We start from the raw sequence: 22488 nt of genomic DNA, 5'->3' as shown, positions 1-22488 counted from the left end.
CTTTTCCAGTGCCTTTAAACGTCCAATCAGAGTTTAAAGTCTGAACTATCTATTTAATAATATTAATTTTCAGGGCCTGGGTAGCTCAGCGAGTATTGACACTGACTACCACCCCTGGAGTCACGAGTTCGAATCCAGGGCGTGCCGAGTGACTCCAGCCAGGTCTCCTAAGCAACCAAATTGGCCCGGTTGCTAGGGAGGGTAGAGTCGCATGGGGTAACCTCCTCATGGCTGCTATAATGTGTGGTTCTCGCTCTCGGTGGGGTACGTGGTGAGTTGTGCGTGGATGCCGCGGAGAATAGCGTGGGCATCTACACGCGCTACGTCTCAGCGGTAACGCGCTCAAGCCATGTAATAAGATGCGCGGATTGGCGGTCTCAGACGCGGCGGCAACTGAGATTCGTCCTCCGCCACCCGGATTGAGGCGAGTCACTACGCCACCACGAGGACTTAGAGCGCATTGGGAATTGGGCATTCCAAATTGGGGAGAAAAAAAAATAAATTATAATAATATTAATTTCCTCCACCAAATATCTAAGCATATGCAACCTGCTCCATAATTATAAGTCATTTTGACCCAGAACCACATTTGGAGTTATGTACCAAAGTACAAAGAAAAGTCTCAGCCAACATTTAAAAGATTATATTTGAAAAGAGGCTTGGAGTAGAAGAATAATAACTATACCATTATAAAGCTTTACTTTTTACTTGAGTGCATTAAACTCAAAATTCGTTTCTGGGACAAAATGACTCGAACAATGCATCGGACATTTTTCCCTTCGTCCACATATGTTTATAGCGTCACATTTTGCTTATGATTGATGTTTTAAATGCTAATTTCATGACTCCCTTTAACACAACAATAACAGTAGTGCTTTCTCACAAGCTGGTGGTGTGTGTGATTTCTCTCTGGTCTCTCGGTGGCGTGGGGAATATGCTGTGCTCTGCGCTCGATGCTGTTTGTGGCAGAATCTTCCAGAGGAGGTCGGTCCTCTCTCTGCCTGCGTGTTTACCTGCCTGCCCACCAACTCTGACCTCTTCTCCCCTCTTTATCATTACTGGCATGAATGACTGTCTCTCTTTTCCTTTTCATTGTCCTAACTCTCTCTTTCTTGATTGTTGTCACACTTTTTTTTTCTTTGCATTTCAGTATTTCAACATTCTCTATAGAGCTCAAGAGTGACCGCTTACTTTTTTCTGTGTCCTGGGTTCCAGAAGTAATTTTCCTATACATTTTCTTCATAAGTATTTAAAAAAATGAATCAAACAAACAATCTGCAAGATGAATAAAAGCATTATGCCATATTATTCAAAGTGCAAAATAATTGAAAAACAGAAAATACTTTTTTTATTGATTGCACTCTAAGGCTACAACGTCCCATGTTAACTAACATGAAGCAGGTAGCTAACTAACTTTCTAGCCTCCTGGCCTGCCATGATTTCTGTTTCCATGGATTTGCACTAGATATTGCTTTACTATTGTGGGTAGTGTGGTACTTCAACAGGAATTTGATCTGTCAGTTAAACATGATATTTCGGGTTCAATACAAGTTCAGTCGACAGCATTTGTGACAATGTTGATTGCCACAAAAATACATTTCGACATGTCCCTCCTTTAAAAAAAGCACAAATCTGGGTTACAGTGAGGCACTTACAATGGAAGTGAATGGGGCTAGTCCTTAGACGTTAAACGTTAGACGTTGTCCAAATCCATAGACTTTGAAGTTATGTTTAATTTTACAACTTTATTGCCAAGATGACGTAATGCCTTTAAAAACTTTACAGCTCAAATATTACACACGTTTTAACAGTTTTATCATGCAACTGATTTTATAAATATAGAAAATTATAAGCTTCACATTTCTGCCTTTTAAACCCTCCAAATATAGTCTGCCAGCTGATCAATATTGTGGAGGATGAGAGTTGCAATGAATATGCAACCTATGTGGGGACTAGTTCTTTTAATTAGTCAACCTCCCACTTAGACTTTGGGAAATGTTTAATGTCACTTGAATTGGTGATATTTTAGTGCATCTTTTTCTGTGGAAGGGTTTGTTTGGAAAATGTTAATGAAGCATTATATTGTTACATATGTTTTTGTTTTCTTTCCTAAAAAAGTAAATAAATGAATTTTTACAGGAAAAGTAGTATATAGTAAAATTTCAGCACTTTCAAAATCTGCGATTAATCGCGATTAACTCCGAAACATTATGCTATTAATTGCAATTAAAAATTGTAATGGATTGACAGTGCTAATATATACAACATATATACACCAATGAGCCACAACATTAAAACCACCTGCCTAATATTGTGTAGGTCCCCCTCGTGCCGCCAAACAGCACCAACCCGCATCTCAGAATAACATTCTGAGATGATATTCTTCTGACCACAATTGTACAGAGTGGTTATCTGAGTTACCGTAGACTTTGTCAGTTCGAACCAGTCTGGCCATTCTCTGTTGACCTCTCTCATCAACAAGGCATTTCCGTCCACAGAACTGCTGCTCACTGGATTTATTTTATTTATTTTTTGGCACCATTTTGACCAAATTCTAGAGACTGTTGTGCGTGACAATCCCAGGAGATCAGCAGTTACAGAAATACTCAAACCAGCCCATCTGGCACCAACAATCATGCCACGGTCCGTATCACTGAGATCACATTTTTTTCCCTATTCTGATGGTTGATGTGAACATTAACTGAAGCTCCTTACCCTGACTTAAACATTTGTTTTTAAGTATTTTTTTGTGTGAATTGAGTAAATATTGAATGTTTAATATCAGCATTTATGTATACATCTCAGTTGATATAGTTAAATTGTATTTGTATTGACATCAGCCACTTCACTCTCTAGTTATCAATAAAACCAGTGTCAGTTGGCCAGTATAGCATATACTATTGCTTCAGCTGTTTCAGAGCTCTATGTAGGTCTGTCTTGAAAGGTTACATTATCACTAATTTTCACCATGGAGATTTTCAATGGTATTTTTACTTTCCAAACCCTTCTCTTGAGCTCTGTTTGTCTTTTTTTTATTTTTTATTATTATTTATATGTCTCTGACATTGTCTCCATCTTTATCTTTCTCGCTTTCTGTCGGGTGAATTTAGATTGAAATGAATGACAAAAAGTTTCCCAGGTTACCTGAACTCACCCTATACTTCTCTCTGCACGTATCTTGACCATCTCTCTCCATCCATCCATCTTCTGCTCTGCATCCTCGACTGCATAGCGTGCACCCTGTGCTTCATTCTATGCCAGTTTTGGTTGATGCCCGTTTTAGCACGAGAGCGTTGTTGATTTTGACTCAGTCTCTAAGTTGTGAACAAAGGTCTTGTCTCTTCGGATCCCCTGTGTGGGCAGTGAAACCGCTTACCTTGATGTTGTGGGTTATGTGTTGTTGGCCTGTTTTTGGATGTGTTAAAATGGCTGTAGTTTGTCCTTGCGGGGTGGGTCAGACACAAGTATTAACGTGGGTTCTTGCAGGTCTTGGGGTCTCCGCTCTAAAAAGATGAGTGGCTGGGTGTGAATGTGTTTGTCAAAAGAGAGTGGGCGAATGAATAAACGACCGACCTGCTCTCTTCTGCATGGAACCTTGTCGTGGAACCACTCCCACACTGAACCAAGAAGTCTTCATATCTTTCTGTTTATTCCTCCCGTCACGTTCTCCATTGTTGTTTTTGTATTGGTGTGTCAGTGGTGCTTAAATGCACGTCTTGTTGTTTCGACTGATCTTAACAAAATCTTTCTCTTTTCTTCTCTAAAACTCCACAGCCTGGGTGGGAGGAACGAGTGCATGCAGATGGAAGAACATTCTACATCGACCACAGTAAGGACACTCACTTCATTGATAAAAACAGAACAAGGGCACACTTTAAAGTCAGCATGAAGTCAAAATTGACATTATTTACCTTCTTAAAGGAATAGTTCTCTTATAAAGTATATTTACAGTCAAGAATTCTTTTGACTCTGTCCACCATCTTGGATGGATTTTTCTTTTTTTCTTATTGTAATGCAATATGGGATTGCCTTTTGTGTAAAGGATAAATCCGATGTTGTCTTAGAATTTGACCAAAGGGAGGTATCTTGTAAGGCAGAATACTATTTAAAACACTAAGCCTACACATAAGGGCGTGCTCCTGTCACATATATGCTCTCAGGTTTCTATTTGTTGTTTTATCTAAGTAACCGTCTGATCAGTAACTATTTAGATGTTTAAGGTAACACGAGTTTAGAGATCAGTTTACGCATGCATCATTAAACACGGACATGTCCTCCGTGTCCGTCCCCATCTCGTTCCAAAACACAGGTGTGTTCAATGTAGTTCATTGACTTCTGAATCTGCTACCGCAGTCGATACCTGTCGAGTTTGTCAGCCACACACGTTTACAAACATAAGCTCTTAAGTTTTGCCTAGTCCAATGGCTGCTCCGTTTATGTGAATGAATCTTTGGTTTAAAGCTTGAAAACTTCAGTTTCCCTCTAAATTAGTTCTATATATTTTGTCACTCAAATAACATAAAGCAATGATATGAAAGAGGTGATATGGGCTCACAAAATTCTTCTCCTCCCTCTCAGACACCAAAAAGACGCAGTGGGAAGACCCTCGCCTTCAGAGTCCTGCTATCACTGGTCCTGTGAGTGACCTTTTATTCTACACGTAACTGACCACAGTTTGACAGTGAAAATATATTTTAAAAAAAGGGCTGTTTTGTGTGACTAATGTTTTGTTCCCCTGATGTATTTGAGAGTCTGTATTTGTTATTTGTCTGTCTTGTTTTAGGCGGTGCCATATTCAAGAGAATTCAAGCAGAAATACGACTATTTCAGGAAGAAATTAAAGAAACCGGTGAGAAACAGGCTTCTCTCAAAGCATTTCAGAAACTTAAATCTCACGTTGTATTTCTGGGCACTAATGAAGAGCATTTTTTTCTTACTAGGTGTTAAATCGTTCTTCACACGGTAGAAGCGACATTTACAGTACTGTGATTGTTTCAGGTGTTAGTTTGTAGCTTAAAGCTGTTAGCTGACGATAACGAACAGGCGTGTTTATTTCAATTAGTCATTTTTGCGATTTAAGCGCTGATATTTCATAAATATCAGGATAAAACTGTCTGTTATGTTTAGGTCTGTTGTCAAAGTGTGACCCTCTTTCTCTCTCCCCCTTCCACAGGCAGATATTCCTAACCGTTTTGAGATGAAGCTGCACAGAAATAACATCTTTGAAGAATCGTACAGACGGATCATGTCTCTAAAGAAACCCGACAACCTGAAGGCCCGTCTGTGGATCGAGTTTGAATCGGAGAAAGGTCTGGACTATGGAGGCGTGGCAAGAGAATGGTTCTTCCTGCTCTCCAAGGAGATGTTCAACCCTTATTATGGGCTGTTTGAATACTCGGCCACGTAAGTTGCCTTGAGTATGCGTGCTTTAGTTTTGGATTGAGTTTGAACTTTTCTGGCAGATTTGCTTCTACTGGAACCAAAATCCTGAATCGCCCACCTCCACTTCTAGCCTCTTATCTGTATGTTCTTTAATGTGGATCCAAGATGCTTTACTTTAGCGCCTCAGACTTGAGTGAACCAGCTTTTCCCCTTCATTTGCAGTTTTTAGCTTACTTGTTTAATGGTGTTTTGTAGAAGGGTGTCATCATTTAGCTGTAGGCAGGCCTTAGGACTGAAAACACGCTGTTGTTAGAGCCACAACAGTATTTAATTTCTCCTTCATTAAATAAAACACTGAGTCATTCTCTTTGCATCTTGTCTGTCTCCCTCACTTCCCTCCTCCCTTCTGTTATTTTTCCGTTTATTGCATTTTCTCTGCTCACAGCCAAACTGCCAACCACAGTCAAAGAATCTGTCTGTCTGTCTGTCGTCTTTGTCTGTCTATCTGTCGTTCTATCTATCTATCTTTGTCTGCCATTCTATCTATCGTTCTATCTATCTTTGTCTGTCTGTCTGTCATTCTATCTATCCTTCTATCTATCTATCTTTGTCTGTCTGTCATTCTGTCTATCGTTTTGTCTGTCTGTCTGTCATTCTATCTATCGTTCTATCTTCTTTGTCTGTCTGTCATTCTGTCTGTCTGTCATTCTATCTATTGTTCTATCTATCTTGGTCTGTCTGTCTGTCTGTCTGTCATTCTATCTATTGTTCTATCTATCTATCATGGTCTTTCTGTCTGACATTCTATCTATCGTTCTGTTTATCTATCTTTGTTTGTCTGTCTGTCATTCTATCTATCGTTCTGTCTATCTTGGTCTGTCTGTCTGTCATTCTATCTATCGTTCTGTCTGTCTGTCTGTCTGTCATTCTATCTATTGTTCTATCTATTGTTCTATCTATCTATCTATCTATCTTTGTCTGTCTGTCTGTCATTCTATCTATCGTTCTATCTAATCTATCTGTCTGTCTGTCATTCTATCCATCGTTCTGTCTGTCTGTCTATCTATCGTTCTATCTTCTTTGTCTGTCTGTCATTCTGTCTGTCTGTCTGTCATTCTATCTATTGTTCTATCTATCTTGGTCTGTCTGTCTGTCATTCTGTCTATCTGTCTGTTTATCTATCTTTGTCTGTCTGTCTGTCTGTCATTCTGTATATCGTTCTATCTTTGTCTGTCTGTCATTCTGTCTATCTGTCTGTCTGTCATTCTATCTATTGTTCTATCTATTGTTCTATCTATCTTTGTCTGTCTGTCTGTCATTCTATCTATCGTTCTGTTTATCTATCTTTGTCTGTCTGTCTGTCTGTCATTCTGTATATCGTTCTATCTTTGTCTGTCTGTCTGTCATTCTATCTATCTGTCTGTCTGTCATTCTATCTATTGTTCTATCTATTGTTCTATCTATCTTTGTCTGTCTGTCTGTCATTCTATCTATCGTTCTGTTTATCTATCTTTGTCTGTCTGTCTGTCATTCTGTATATCGTTCTATCTTTGTCTGTCTGTCTATCTAACTATCTATGTCTGTCTGTCATTGTCTATCGTTCTGTTTATCTGTCTGTCATTCTATCTATCGTTCTATCTTCTTTGTCTGTCTGTCATTCTGTCTATCTGTCTGTCTGTCATTCTATCTATCGTTCTATCTTTGTCTGTCTGTCATTCTATCTATTGTTCTATCTATCTTGGTCTGTCTGTCATTCTATCTATCGTTCTCTTTGTCTGTCTGTCTGTCTGTCATTCTGTCTATCTGTCTGTCTGTCATTCTATCTATTGTTCTATCTACTTTGTCTGTCTGTCTGTCTGTCTGGCATTCTGTCTATTGTTCTATCTAATCTATCTTGTCTGTCTGTCATTCTGTCTGTCTGTCTGTCATTCTATCTATTGTTCTATCTATCTTGGTCTGTCTGTCTGTCATTCTATCTATTGTTCTATCTTCTTTGTCTGTCTGTCATTCTGTCTATCTGTCTGTCTGTCTGTCTGTCATTCTATCTATTGTTCTATCTATCTTGGTCTGTCTGTCATTCTATCTATCTTTCTCTTGTCTGTCTGTCTGTCTGTCATTCTGTCTATCTGTCTGTCTGTCATTCTATCTATTGTTCTATCTATTGTTCTATCTATCTTCTTTGTCTGTCTGTCTGTCTGGCATTCTGTCTATTGTTCTATCTAATCTATCTTGTCTGTCTGTCATTTTATCTATCGTTCTGTCTGTCTATCGTGCTATCTTCTTTGTCTGTCTGTCATTCTGTCTGTCTGTCTGTCTGGCATTCTGTCTATTGTTCTATCTAATCTATCTTGGTCTGTCTGTCATTCTATCTATTGTTCTATCTATGTTGGTCTGTCTGTCGTTCTATCTTTGTCTGTCTGAGTGTCTGTCTGTCTGTCATTCTATCTATTGTTCTATCTATTGTTCTATCTATCTTTGTCTGTCTGTCTGTCATTCTATCTATCGTTCTAATCTATCTATCTTTGTCTGTCTGTCATTCTAGCTATCATTCTGTCTGTCTGTCTATCATTCTATCTTTGTCTGTCTGTCATTCTGTCTGTCATTCTATCTATCATTCTATCTTTGTCTGTCTGTCATTCTGTCTGTCTGTCATTCTATCTATTGTTCTATCTATTGTTCTATCTATCTTTGTCTGTCTGTCTGTCATTCTATCTATCGTTCTGTTTATCTATCTTTGTCTGTCTCTGTCATTCTGTATATCGTTCTATCTTTGTCTGTCTGTCTGTCTGTCTGTCTATCTAACTATCTATGTCTGTCTGTCTGTCTGTCATTCTATCTATCGTTCTATCTTCTTTGTCTGTCATTCTGTCTATCTGTCTGTCTGTCTGTCATTCTATCGTTCTATCTTCTTTGTCTGTCTGTCATTCTGTCTGTCTGTCTGTCATTCTATCTATTGTTCTATCTATCTTTGTCTGTCTGTCTGTCTGTCTGTCTATCTAACTATCTATGTCTGTCTGTCTGTCATTCTATCTATCATTCTGTTTATCTATCTTTGTCTGTCGTTCTGTCTATGTATCGTACTATCTATGGTTCTCTCTGTCTGTCTATCATTTTATAGTTCTATTGTTTTAGCTATCATTCTATTTATCATTCTCTTAATCTATCTATGTCTGTCTATCTGTCGTTGTATGTATAGTGTTATAGTTCTATCTCTTTAGCTATCGTTCTATTTATCATTCTTTTAATCTATATCTGTCTGTCGTTCTGTCTATCTATCGTTCTGTGTCTGTCTGTCCTTGTGTCTATAGTTTGTTCTATCTGTCCTTCATTTTATCGTTCCAAATGTTTGGCGATTACTGTTTTACAGAGACTGTCTGTTATCTTGTTTGATTCCACTATTGAATTAAAGTTTAGTGGCACTCATTATTAGACACAGAGGGGCTGGCTTTGTAATTCTGTCATTTAACATTTTTTTTTTTTTTTTGTCTGGTTGCAGAGATAACTACACACTCCAGATCAATCCGAACTCCGGCCTCTGTAATGAAGATCATCTCTCATACTTCAAGTTCATCGGTCGGGTTGCAGGCATGGCTGTGTATCATGGCAAGCTATTGGATGGTATGTGTGCCTGTTACCTTTGAGATGCTATGCTTTGATGTTTTCAATAGTTTTGCAGTTTACTTTTGCAGGTTATTTTATCCTGGTATATCTGTTTTGTTTTGTCCCTTGAAAGAAATGGCAATATCTTGTTTTTGTTTTTTTATATAGGTTTCTTTATTCGACCGTTCTACAAAATGATGCTGGGCAAACAGATCACACTAAATGATATGGAGTCAGTGGTGCGTTTATACAAACACATTTTAGGATATAATCTACTGTACAACAGCAACACAACACATTTTTTTAAAATTTGAAACTATAAATGCAGAATCATCATTGAAATGTGTTTTTTGAAGGCATTGATTTTGTTACATACTCCCTTTAAAGCAGGGTTGAGAGGGTTACTTTTGAAATGTATTCCACTACAGATTACAGAATACATGCTGTAAAATGTAATTTGTAATGTATTCCGTTAAATTACTCAAGGTCAGTAACGTATTCTAAATACTTTGGATTACTTCTTCAGCACTGGTAGATTTTTTTCACTTGTTTTGACTATAAAAACTCTGCCAGTACAGTAAGATAAAATACACATGTTAAAAATACATTCTCTGAAAAACCTAAATATCTTATGCAGTGTTGTTTCTAAAACAAGATAAATCAAATTGATCTTGTTTTAAGAATTTTTAGATATTTTTACAGGAAAACAATACAAACATTATTATCAAGAATACGATTTTTGCCCTAATATCAAAGGTCTTACTAGAAAAAAAGAAATTATGATCCAACGTGAATTTTCTTGATAAAAAAAATATGGTCGCGCCTGGTAACGTGCATGTAAAATGGCTAGAAATAGCATTTTATCTTAGCGTAAAGCTGACAATTTACACAAGGTTTATTTCTATTTCTTCTGCTCCAAACTTACTTCAAACTTACTTCTCTGTTTGCTCGTATGAATGTAACACATCATAAGAAAGTGTTTCACCGCTGTTCAAATGCACTTTGGATCACATCATAAATATGTATAAATGTTTTCCATCTGAAAGGACTAAATATTAAATGAAACAAATGACAATAAAATGCAAAGTAATCTCTTCAGTAATCAAAATACTTTTTGAATGTAACTGTATTCTAATTACTAATGATTTAAATTGTAACTGTAGTGGAATAAAGTTACTTATATTTTGTATTTTAAATACGTAATCCTGTTACATGTATTCCGTTACTCCCCAACGCTGCTAATAAGTTACTAGTCTATTGTATGTATATACTTTTCTAATTTTTATATATGTGTGTGTGTACACCGTGTAGGACAGTGAATACTACAACTCTCTGAAGTGGATACTAGAAAACGACCCCACAGAACTGGACTTGCGGTTCTGTATTGATGAGGACAACTTTGGACAGGTAACACGTATGCAGTGTAATAATTTTAAAAATACACAGTAAAGGAGTTGGAATTGTTTACCCTTTATTGTGTAAGTGTAAAAGTTTTTATTTTTTATTTTTTTTATTTTTTATATATATAGACTTACCAGGTGGATTTGAAGCCAAGCGGATCAGACATGGTTGTAACCAATGACAACAAAAAGGAATACATAGAGTGAGTTACATATGTAAAACAGACAATTGTCGTTCTCGCAAAGATATTGTGTCTGTAACATTTCAGCAACATCAGCTTTTGGGTTGAAACTAGTGTTATGCTACACTAATACTGTCTACTAATGTAAGATTTTAGCTTTCTCATATCTCTTACTAACAATATATATATATATATATATATATATATATATATATATACATATATATTATTTATTTATTTATTTTTTGCTCTGCACAGCTTGGTGATTCAGTGGAGGTTTGTGAACAGAGTACAGAAGCAGATGAATGCCTTTTTGGAGGTACGAAATCACACCAACACACACAATAAGTAGCTTTCTGTGGTTTCAGCTGTGACCACTAGGCAGCAGCAAAATATAGCTGTATTTCACTGTGCAATTATTTCAGATATCTATATGCCATATGCAGTGACATACTTGCTTAAGAATGTTTTTTAATATCCATTTTACAGGGTTTCACTGAACTCATTCCTATCGACTTGATAAAGATTTTTGATGAAAACGAACTGGAGGTAACAGCACTCTTCCCACATACAGATTACTCAGTGTCTGCCGTTGTCATGGAGACTACATCCTCCATGCCTGTTACTTTTATAGAAATATACATATATCCTCATAAAAGTGCAAGACACTGTCTGTAATATTTTGAAAGAATCAGATTTTTCCCATGTGTTCCTATCTGTTTCATTGTATGCTAAGGGGGAAACAGTCCCATTTACAAAGTTTGACAGAACTGTAAAAGAGTAGAAAAATATTGGTCTGTGTTATTGATGTTGTTCATCATGCATACATTTTCTCTCCTCAGCTGTTGATGTGTGGTCTGGGAGATGTAGACGTGAATGACTGGAGGCAGCACACGGTCTATAAGAACGGTTACTGCCCAAATCACCCTGTGATACAGTGGTTTTGGAAGGTAAGTAGCCACAGGTAGCTTGTGTGTTTTGTGTGTGTGTATATGCATGTTTGTTTGTGTCCCCATGCTATGTTCACAGCAGGCAGTCTCTGATCAAAGTCTGTTCGATGTGAGGCTCGTAGAGTGTTTACACTGATGAAAGAGTATTAGAACTTTCTTATCAGTAGTCTGGAGCAGTCTCTTTTTCTGCATACACAAACTCAAATACATACAAACTTGCCATGAAATGTGCATGTAGCAGATGTGTTGTCTTTGAAACTTCGTTTCTAGTGGATATAAATTCCACTGTCCTAAAGTAAATTTGTTACATGTTGACATGTCTAGCTCACAACATTTCCTTATCTCATTCTCTCCTCCCGACCCTCAAATGTCGCTTTGATTAAAAATATGACAGAATTGGGGCCTGGGTAGCTCAGTGGTAAAGACACTGGCTACCACCCCTGGAGTTCGCTAGTTCGAATCCCAGGACATGCTGAGTGTCTCCAGCCAGGTCTCCTAAGCAACCAAATTGGCCCGGTTGCTAGGGAGGGTAGAGTCACATGGGGTAACCTCCTCATGGTTGCTATAATGTGATTCGTTCTTGGTGGGGCGCGTGGTGAGTTGAGCGTGGATGCCGCGGTGGATGTTGTGAAGCCTCCACACGCGCTATGTCTCCGTGGCAACACGCTCAACAAGCCACTTGATAAGATGTGTGGGTTGACGATCTCAGACGTGGATTCATCCTCCGCCACACGGACTGAGGCGAATCACTACGTGACCACAAGGACTTAAAAGCACATTGGGAACTGGCCATTCCAAATTGGGAGAAAAAGGGGAAAAATAAAAAATAAAATAAAAAATGACAAAATTGGGGCCTGGGTAGCCCAGCGAGTATTGACGCTGACTACCAGCCCCTGGAGTCACGAGTTTGAATCCAGGGTGTGCTGTGTGACTCCAGCCAGGTCTCCTAAGCAACCAAATTGGCCCGGTTGCTAGGGAGGGTAAGGTCACTGGAGCTGCATACAAATAAAGTTGAAAAGATTTTTAGTGGATAATCTCCTCTGATGCATACTTAAAATTGAACGCTAGGGTAATTTTTGTCAAGAAAACTGCCTTTGTAAATGTGGCGGAACATGGGTAACTTTTCAAAGCAATAGCATGGCAATTTTTTCAACAGTAACATTTGTTATGTGTTTTTCCTCACATTGCCGATTCAAGGATGCATTGCAAGGCATAAGTTTTTCTTGCCATTAGAGTAAGCTTATGAAAATTGGCCAAAAGTGTATGTCATTCTGTCTCTGTTCAGGCTGTGTTGTTAATGGATGCTGAGAAGAGAATCAGACTTCTGCAGTTTGTCACCGGAACATCCAGAGTGCCAATGAACGGCTTTGCTGAACTCTACGGTAAATAATATTCTTCCACGGTTCTCTGAGTACCACAATTAAACTTCATTTTATTCAGTTTTGTAAGTATATCCCAATCGTCTTCAATTAATGTAATTGATGATACAGTCTAATGTTTTACCATTTTTCTAAATTAAGTAAATAGTTTTTGCCTAGTTTGCTGAGTGGTTGATGATGTAATGGAGACTTCATGTAAAGGAAGATGTTTATTGCAGCTTCCTCTGTTTTCAGCTCTTAGCTCTCCCCATTGAGATCTATAGAATGAGTTTGCTGTCATGTTTTTGGTTCTTGATGTATTATGTGATCTCTTGCAGGTTCCAATGGGCCGCAGTTGTTTACAATAGAGCAGTGGGGGACACCTGACAAACTCCCTCGAGCTCACACGTGGTAAGACCCGCAAGGATATGGCCACTTTATTTATGGAAACAACACCACTTTATGTTTCTGTCATATCTTTTTTAAGAATGATTGATTGTTTTGTGTTTAATTATTTTAATATTTTTTTTATGGTAGAAATAATTGTTCCTTTTCTGTAAAACAAACAGGTTGTTTTGATTATTTCCAATATTTAAAACAATTAGAGACAAATCAATATTCGATATTTGGACCTGCTAAGGTTCGATATTCAAAATTTTCTACTACACTATTATATCAGATGTACCTATAAATTGCTAAATATTGTTTAAAATCATTTTGGAAATGTTCCACCTTCTCTTAGTTTTAGTTTTTATTTGTAGTAGTAGTAGTAGTATTTAATTTTATTATAATATAAAATAATAATAGTAATAATAAAATTAATTATAAATAACAATTTTATCATTATTATTATTATTATTATTAAATTATAATACATTTTTAATATACTGTTTTTAAATAATAGTAAAATGACATGATTATAAATAATAAGTAATAGATAAAAACAATACTATTATTAAATTAAAATAAAATAAATTAGTCTAAAATTATTTGATTGTATTATACTATGATTTATACTAGTAGCAATTATAAAATTAAATAACTAGAAATAATCATAGATTTCTTCATAATTACTTTTTAAACATAATGAATACTGTTTTTGTTTTTTTGTAGTCCAATTTACTTAAGACTACAGACTTAGATTCAGACAGAAATAAAATAAACAATAATTGCACATTTGTTTTGCATTTCATTTATCAGATGAACATTAAAATGATTGGTATCATATCAGTCTTAATAAAACTAAATCAGTAAAAAAAAATCTCTAGAAAATATTCGTAAAAATTACTAATGCTTTTCAGTGCTTTTATGTTGAAATAAGTTTGTTTTCAATGATGTTTTTCTCTCAGCTTTAATCGCCTGGACCTCCCCACTTACGAGTCGTTTGAGGACCTGCGGGAGAAGCTTTTGATGGCAGTGGAGAACGCCCAAGGCTTCGAGGGCGTCGACTAATCAGATCCCTTCGTACACATGTGCTCTCCTAACACAACTGACAAGCAGAGACATGAACATGAAACATACACGTATACTCACATGTACACATACTCTCAAGTTGCCATTGTACAGCCAAATCCCAGCAGTCGCAGGTGTGTGATGTCAAAACAGTATATGCATGTATCAGTTTAGCTGGAACACCATTGGCTGTGGACATGTTTTTGAGTTGCCAAACAGCTCTACGATATCCTTCAAACAATATTCACTACCAACACTCTTTCATTTTTATTTTTAAATCTATCTCTGAGGCCATGGTAACTTTTGTATCAGCAGTGGTTTGGAGATATTGAAAGAATTTGCTCTGATACATGTCAGTGTTGAACGGGTGGCCTCAGAGTGGCCGTGGCCTTGATACAACATAAAAACGACCACTGTAACCAGTCATGTTTCTGCATCAATACCACAAACGTAATGCTGAACTATTTTATCAGGGCTTAATACCACCAGATTACCTTAGGAATCGCAGCCAGGATAAAGGACACACCCTTATCCTCACCTATCCCGCCGACTACACCAAGTTTCCACTTCCTTCATCGAGGATTATTTTTTTATCTTCTTTTGCAAGCCAATAAGCAACAGGATGTTGATAATTGTTTTTAATAGTTTATTATGGCTGTTATTATTATCATTCTTACTGAGTAAATGGAAATTTGTACCAACAAAGTGGTTTACTATTTTAAGCAAAGTTATCAAAAATGCATCAATGGCCTAGCTATATTCAAATAAATATCCATATCATTGTGGGTAAAAAAAAACAAAAAAACATGATCAACATGGTTATTGTATTGCTATGAAAACTGGCATGAACATGCATCTTGTGTTTCAATATGATTACGTAGTAATTATAAAGCTATTCTCCTTCTTGGTTGAGAGTAAGATCGAAAAGAAGCTACGGATAAATATGGACATGCATTGAACATGTAAATTAGTTTGTCGCAGAGGGTTTTCTTCTATTATAATAAGTATTGTTCTTATCTTTATTATTATTATAATGAAACCTGTTCATAATGTTGTAAATTAGTTTGTTTTGGGGAAAGAAACCATTGGATTCTTCTACTGTACGTGTTAAATCTGTTCAAAGTATTAATGAGCGGCACAGAGTGAAGCTATCTTAAAAAGCGCTGTGATTTAACACTGCAAGTCTCGTAGACTTTCAGTATGTAAACTTTCTGTCTGTCTTTCTTTTGTTCTTTTTTCTTCTAACATCACTATACCTAAAAGGGCACTTTATTGATCACACATTAGGGTCACGTCACCTTTTTATTTGTGAACTTGAATATGATTATATATTTTATTTCTTTTTAAGGCACTTAGTAACATTGGTGCAATATCAATTGTTAATAAGCTGCGTGCTGCTACCATATCAGTCATGGAGCAGGGCTTTCGGATTATAGCTTGCCCCAGCTGATCTAGAGTCAGTTTGGCTACTCTTCCTTAAAGGGATAGTTCACCCCCAAAAAAAATTCTGTCGTTTCCTCAGCCTCATGATGTTCCAAAGTCATTAGGCTTTTTTTCTTACATGGAAAACAAAAGGATGTTTGGAACAACATGAGGGTGAGTATATGATTGCAGAATTTTCAGTTCTGGGTGATCTATCACTTTAAATGATTCACAATTGAATTGGACAAGCTGATAACTGTTCCCAGATCAGTTGTGTAAGAGCGAGCTCCATCTGGAGTAAAACTTCAGACTGGTTCTTTTTGTATTTTCTTTTTCCAGGTTTTGATCTGTAAACCTCCTCACTCACACTTTCCGGGCCTCTGATATGATAATATTATGATTATTATTGTTGTTATAAATTACCCTTCCTTTTTTTTAGGGCAGTTCTTTTTTTATTGATGAGGAACATTTACTTTGGTTCCTGCTCACCACAAGACCTTGCGATTCGTATAATTCGTTCAAAATAAACTGAAAAATTGAATATGGTGTGCTGTTGTATTGCTGTATTTGTTTGGGGTGTCCTAAATAATGCATTGTTTTTGAATGACCTCAGATTTCGGCTCATTTTGATGTAAATGTTTAACTAAATGACAACTAATTCATGTTACTTTTGTAATAATTAGAATGGGAATTTTCAAAGCAAGAAGGCATGTATATAAAGCAAGTATAGTCTAGTTTTAGGTTTCAGTTTAAAGGAATATTCAGAGTTCAAAACAAGTTAAGCTCAATCGACAGCATTTGTGGCATAATTTTGATTCCTACAAATCAATTATTCTTTAAAAAAAGCAAAAACCGAGGTTGCAGTGAGGCGCTTACAATGAAAGTTTATGTGGGGAATATTTGGAGGGTTTAAAAGCAGAAATGTGAAGCTTATCATTTTATAAAAGCAATTACATTAACACTTCTGATAAAACTCATGTATTATTTGAGCTGTAGAGTCAATTAAATAGTTATTTTAGGGTTTGTTGACATTACATCATCATGGTAGTGAAGTTGTAAAATTTGGCTATAACTTTACACAGAAAAGGTTAGTAAGTGATTTTATTACACTAAAATCATGTTAACACACACATTGTTTATGTCTTATGGCTATACTTTTGAAATAGTGGGAATTTGAATGTTTACAGATTGACCCCATTCAGGGAAAAGGAGAGGCAAGTCAAGATTATTTTTTGTAGTAATCAATATTATGCCATAAATGCTGTCGATTGAGCTTAACTTGTATTGAACCCAGAGTATTCCTTTAAGCTTGGCTTAACTCCAAAATGTCAGGTTGAGATAAACTATGTTCTGTCTTTTATGGACTGTTCAAAGTCAGAGAAAATGCAAGTGACTGAATGAAGAATCTTAGTTTGTTGTAATGGAAGAGGGAGGGGGTATGGTTTTCTATTTGCAGATACTGCAAACTTTTCATTGATTTGACCTGTTGCAAAGCTGCGGGCACAGGTAACTGGGTTAAATCTGGCAGCAGTTCAGCCTTTTTAATCTAGTTCTGAGTTGAATCCACAGATTTTCTACTTTATGCAGAAAAATGACTAGCAGTATAATTTATATATATGTAAATATAACAAGGCAATGATTTGTAATTCATAATTTAATTTCATTAACACATTTAATAGTTTTAATTGTAATAATTGTGTTTTATATTGGAATTTATATTTGAAAATTATTATATGATTATATGTGAAAATTCAAGTAAAATAAGGCACTGATAATTTTATTTTATTAAATGTATATTTTTTTATGATTTGATAGTTATATATTTTAATTTATATTCATAATTTTATTTTAGAAATAATATTAATTATATGTTGCCAGTTTTTTCTAAAGCCATAGATAATTTTGTACAATTTTTAAATATTTTAGACTTATGACAAGTGGGGCACAACGAGGCTAAAAACACACCTTAAGGGGGAAATATATATATATATACACACACACACACACACACACACACACTACCGGTCAACAGTTTTGAAACACTTGACTAAAATGTTTCTCATGATCTTAAAAATCTTTTGATCTGAAGGTGTATGCTTAAATGTTTTAAATTAGTTTTGCTGACAAAAATATAATTGTGCCACCATATTAATTTATTTCATTACAAAACTAAAATGTAATTTAAAAAAAAAAAAAGTTTTGGAAATTGATGACTTGGACCAAATAATAAAGAAAAGCAGCCAATAAGTGCCCAACATAGATGGGAACTCCTTCAATACTGTTTAAAAAGCATCCCAGGGTGATACCTCAAGAAGTTGGTTGAGAAAATGTCAAGAGTACATGTCTGCAAAGGGTGACTATTTTGAAGATGTTAAACTCTAACACAGTTTTGAATTATTTTGGATTTTGTTTAGTCACAACATAATTCCCATAGTTCCATTTATGTTATTCCATAGTTTTGATGACTTTACTATTATTCTAAAATAAGACACAAATCATTATAATAAAGAATAAGTGTTTCAAAACATTTGACCAGTAGTGTATATATTTGAATTTATAATGGTAATTCTATTTTATAAATAATATTTATATTTTCTTTAAATGCTGACATTTTCCACATTAATTAATAGTCAGCATCAAATCCAAACACATGGTGTGAGGCTCGGTGAAAGAAACTAAGTTCATTCACATGTGCAATCGGGCAGCTATCAGATCCAAGGACAAGCAAATAAAAGCAGCTTGCTTTCCTGTACACTTTATCAAGAGCTCTCTTTCTGCAATCACAAACAAGTCCTCTGCCAAACCAGCATCACATATATTAAGAGAACACTGGATTCATGGAATGAGTTTCAGTCATGTTACAGTAACACTGCGGTAGGCCTGACTATGGCTTGGCTGCTCGGCTACAAACAGGTAATGTTTGTTAACGCTTCATGGAAAGCGTTGAGATTTATGTTTGTGTGTTTTGTGGATTTGACTTGAACTAAACCCTTACACTGGCCTCTATAGTGTTGTAATTAGATGGCGATTGTTTCACTGCTACAAATGTCTTTTGTGTCTCTTGAGATATCTGGGTTTTAAAAAATCAAGAATAGTAGGACTTTTGGTAGCATTTATGGTGTTAAATTTTTCCTTCAATTTTTAAACTTAATTATAAGCACCTTTATCCTATAGTTTCCCAACTTTTTAGTCTTGCAATATGTACCCCGCATCCCCACAAGTAAGGCTGAAGATTCCCTTCATCAACACCAAACTAGAAACGTGTTCATTTTAACTCGTATCATACAGAATTTTCTTTAAAAAGAGCTTAATGTGTTAGTTCACAAAAAAAAAAAAAAAACAATCATGTGAATATTTGATTATTTTTAAGTTTTCTATGTAACAGGCAATATTATAAGATATTACATTCACACACAATATTGTAAGAATCCACAGAGAATCCAGGTCAAGAGATTTCTGGTTGCTTGACCCCTACAGTATGTCTCACTCAGCAAGTCATTCAAATTATTGTTACCATGGTAAGTAATATCTGGCATTTGCCATTGTTATACAATCCCAAAAGCTCAGAGTGCTGCCCTTCTTTTTAAGTCACTGTGTTAAGAGGAAAAAGGACTTTTATTTACTTTTTTCTGAAGCACCAGATTTTGGGTAAGTGACCTCGTCCCCACGTCACTGTGGATCAATACTTCTCCAAGCTTATCGCAGAACAGCACTAACTGTTTGACTAAACCCCCTCTAGGTACATATAGGGAGGTTAAGAGAGCGTAGAATGACCAGTCATGGCAAACTCTCTTCAGACAGTGTACTTGTTTTAGTTGTGTATGAGCTGTGGAAACTATGTGTGGCTGAGAGTGTCAGTGTGTTCTAAAGGAGATGGAGTGTTTGTAGTTTACAGAGTGTTTTGTGAAGTGTGTTTCTTTTTCAGCGTACACCTACACTAAAGCATGGAAAGACATGTGGATCAGCCATCTTTACGGGACGGGGTAATGTGGTCTCAGCCTACTGTTTTCACCAAAGACAGTGGATACGTTCTCAGAAATATTTAAATAGTTTGATTTAGATGAATAAGGAACACATTTGAGTAGATCTATATTTACATTTAAAATGATGCCACACAAAATGAATATGCCTAAACTACAGAAAAGTTTTCATCTATTTTTTTTCCACACGGAAAGATATTTATTAAGGAAATCAAAAATAACAAATCAGTAACTCACTTATTAGTGGCGTATCAATTCTAACTGAATGTGCAAGTGTTAGGAAAGTGCAGTGGTTTTGTTTGGTTTTGTTTTAAAGGAGACAGAGTGTTTTTTGAAGTATGTGTTTCTTTTTCAGTGTACACCAATACTAAAGCATGGAGAGACATGTGGATCAGCTATCTTAACAGGACGGGGGGGCTGTGGTAAGTCTCAACATACTGTTTCCATAAAAGACTGGAGACATTCTCAGAAATATTTCAATTGTTTCATTTAGATGAACAATGAACATATTTGAGGATATCTACAGTATATTAATATTTAAAGTTATGCCACACAACAGGATTATGCATAAACTACAGAAAATCTTTCTTATATTTTTTGTCCACGAGAGAAAATATTCATTGAATCAATCAGAAATAACAAATCATTAACCTGCTTACTACAGTTGTAGCATAACAAAACTGAATAAACTGGCAATTGTTAGGAAAGTGTAATAAGAAGTGCCACTTTGTGTTATGTTTTGTTTTGTTTCATCAGTAAATGGAGAATAAATATCCATTTTTAAAATGATCATGTGCCTGTCAAACCAAAAAATACCCCCAAAGGTTTAAAACAGACTTAGGCCATGTCCACACTAATACATTTTCATTTGAAAACACATGGATTTTGAATGGCATTTTCCTCCACTGAAAATGGAAACGTTCGAAAATGCTCTCCAAATCCGCATACTTTGGAAAACGATGACGTTAGGAAACTTAAAACATTGATGTTTTAGGGTTAAGACTTTGGATGTGGACTTAGGTTCTTTTAGAATTTCGAACAAGATCACAGAGTTCTAAAATGCCCTTCCCATATGCAACCTGAATTCTAGAAGTACCAATTTTCGGAGATCATAGAGCTACTTAAAACTGTTGAATCCACTGCCATTTTGATTTTTACATGGAATTCCCCATTTGTAATTACAGACCTGATAAAAGTATGAATAAAAAGTTGACAATTCTTAATTACAGTAATTCGGGAATGACGTGGATGCAGAATAAGTTATAGATCACTCTGTCCTATTAATGGAATACTACGTGGGAGTCGAGGGCACAATCAGTAGTTTACGTTCATAGATCAGCCAAGCAGAGACCAGCTGCACTGTTCCCCCAGTGCCCATCCACTCCACTAAAAAAGGTGCAAACAGAAAACTGTAATCTAACTACAGGTGGATAACGTTTGCACATAAACTAGAGTGTGAGCCAGCTAATAACAGAGACAGAAAGGCCAACATATGTCAGCCTAGTTTTAAGCGCTAGTAGTTGTTCACAGTTTTATTTTGAGGGTTTACTGTAGATAAGAGGTCAGAATTCATTGACATTAGGAACTTATCTGCTTGAAAATCTGCTACAACAGGAAAATATGCTAAATTGTGCTAAATTATTCAAAGTGGTTTTCTCTGAGGTGAGAAACAAACTCATTTTCCCCTTCTAATTAAGTTTAATTTTCTTACCCCACTGGCCGTTTTCATTTTTAAGACCAGCAGATTTTGTTAGTTTAAGGATTTTTACATGTTTTCAATAGAAAAACAAAAATACCAAGTGATTTTTGCAGTGAATTAGCAAAAATAGAGCCAAAGGCAAATGGTTAATGTTTACATGACTAAACTGGTGTACTGTATAATTGCTCATTCCCATTTCATTCTTTCGCTCTTATTTCTCTCCTATCTTTCTTCCTAGACTGTATCTGCTTCTCGTCCTCCTGAGCTGTGGAGTGTGACAATGGTGTTTGTATCCTGTGTCATCAAACGCCATTATCACACTAAATAGCCACGGTGAGACCTCACAACCTCCTCAGCCAATCAGCACAGAGCAACAGTTCTCACAGCACATTTATGGACTTCTTGGGAATATGAGAAGTCGACCATTGTGTCTTATTGTATGAATGTGTGTGTATATACAGAGGGGCTTTATTTTGTCTGTGGCGGGTTGGTTGATAGATTGATGGTTGGCAAAAATAGATGGCAAAGCAAGATGGCATGTCTGCTATAGGTATGCCTACTGACCCAGTTGTCTATATTAGACATGTTAATGTGTAAAGTATGCATATTGTGTTCCCTTGTACACAGTCTAAATGACTTAGCATGGTACCCCCAAGACAATTAAAACAATGTATATATGGCTAGCCAGTTTCCCAAGTTTAGTTGTTTATATGGATGGATTGCTATCAGTAAATTCAAAATGCTCAAATAAAGCCTAGAATCAATAAAGAAAAATATGTTTATTTATATACAAATCATTCACACACGGGTATCATTCAAAGTCAAAAGAGCAGGACTGTGGTTAAATTAAGCCAAGCATTTGATAAACTTTGAGCCTCAAGCCACAGTTAGTAAAGCAAGCTTAACATCTCACAATGTCACAACCACAATGATAAGACTATATTTGCATAAAACTACATCAGTATACATTGAAAATGCAACACGTTCAACTGAATACAGTTTGCAACATCACAGTGTTTAAAGTAAAACACATTTCAGGTGATTTGTGCAGCCCAAGCGTTTC

General features: G+C 36.0%; 1 protein-coding gene and 1 long non-coding RNA gene across 13 annotated transcripts in view; both read left to right on the top strand.

The window, feature by feature from the left end:
- Positions 1-16285, top strand: part of LOC127428446 (E3 ubiquitin-protein ligase NEDD4-like) — a 106317-nt gene extending 90032 nt beyond the window's left edge. For all 12 annotated transcript variants that reach the window (XM_051676830.1, XM_051676829.1, XM_051676828.1 and 9 more), the window contains 14 exons: positions 3775-3829; positions 4579-4637; positions 4784-4849; positions 5174-5403; positions 8879-9000; positions 9151-9221; positions 10294-10389; positions 10512-10585; positions 10823-10883; positions 11054-11113; positions 11407-11514; positions 12800-12896; positions 13211-13283; positions 14222-16285. In XM_051676830.1, the coding sequence (XP_051532790.1) occupies positions 3775-3829; positions 4579-4637; positions 4784-4849; positions 5174-5403; positions 8879-9000; positions 9151-9221; positions 10294-10389; positions 10512-10585; positions 10823-10883; positions 11054-11113; positions 11407-11514; positions 12800-12896; positions 13211-13283; positions 14222-14324 (1275 nt within the window). In that variant the 3' untranslated portion in view covers positions 14325-16285. The remainder of the gene's footprint in view (positions 1-3774; positions 3830-4578; positions 4638-4783; positions 4850-5173; positions 5404-8878; positions 9001-9150; positions 9222-10293; positions 10390-10511; positions 10586-10822; positions 10884-11053; positions 11114-11406; positions 11515-12799; positions 12897-13210; positions 13284-14221) is intronic.
- Positions 16286-19354: 3069 nt separating this feature from the next.
- Positions 19355-22226, top strand: LOC127428458 (uncharacterized). Its single transcript, XR_007895110.1, has 3 exons — positions 19355-19729; positions 20082-20148; positions 21664-22226. It is a non-coding gene; the product is annotated as an uncharacterized LOC127428458 (long non-coding RNA).
- Positions 22227-22488: the final 262 nt, after the last annotated feature.

Source organism: Myxocyprinus asiaticus, chromosome 38 (genome assembly GCF_019703515.2).
Source record: "Myxocyprinus asiaticus isolate MX2 ecotype Aquarium Trade chromosome 38, UBuf_Myxa_2, whole genome shotgun sequence".
Taxonomy (NCBI): domain Eukaryota; kingdom Metazoa; phylum Chordata; class Actinopteri; order Cypriniformes; family Catostomidae; genus Myxocyprinus; species Myxocyprinus asiaticus.
Note: the sequence above shows the minus strand (reverse complement) of the source record. Positions and strands in the feature narration are given on the sequence as shown.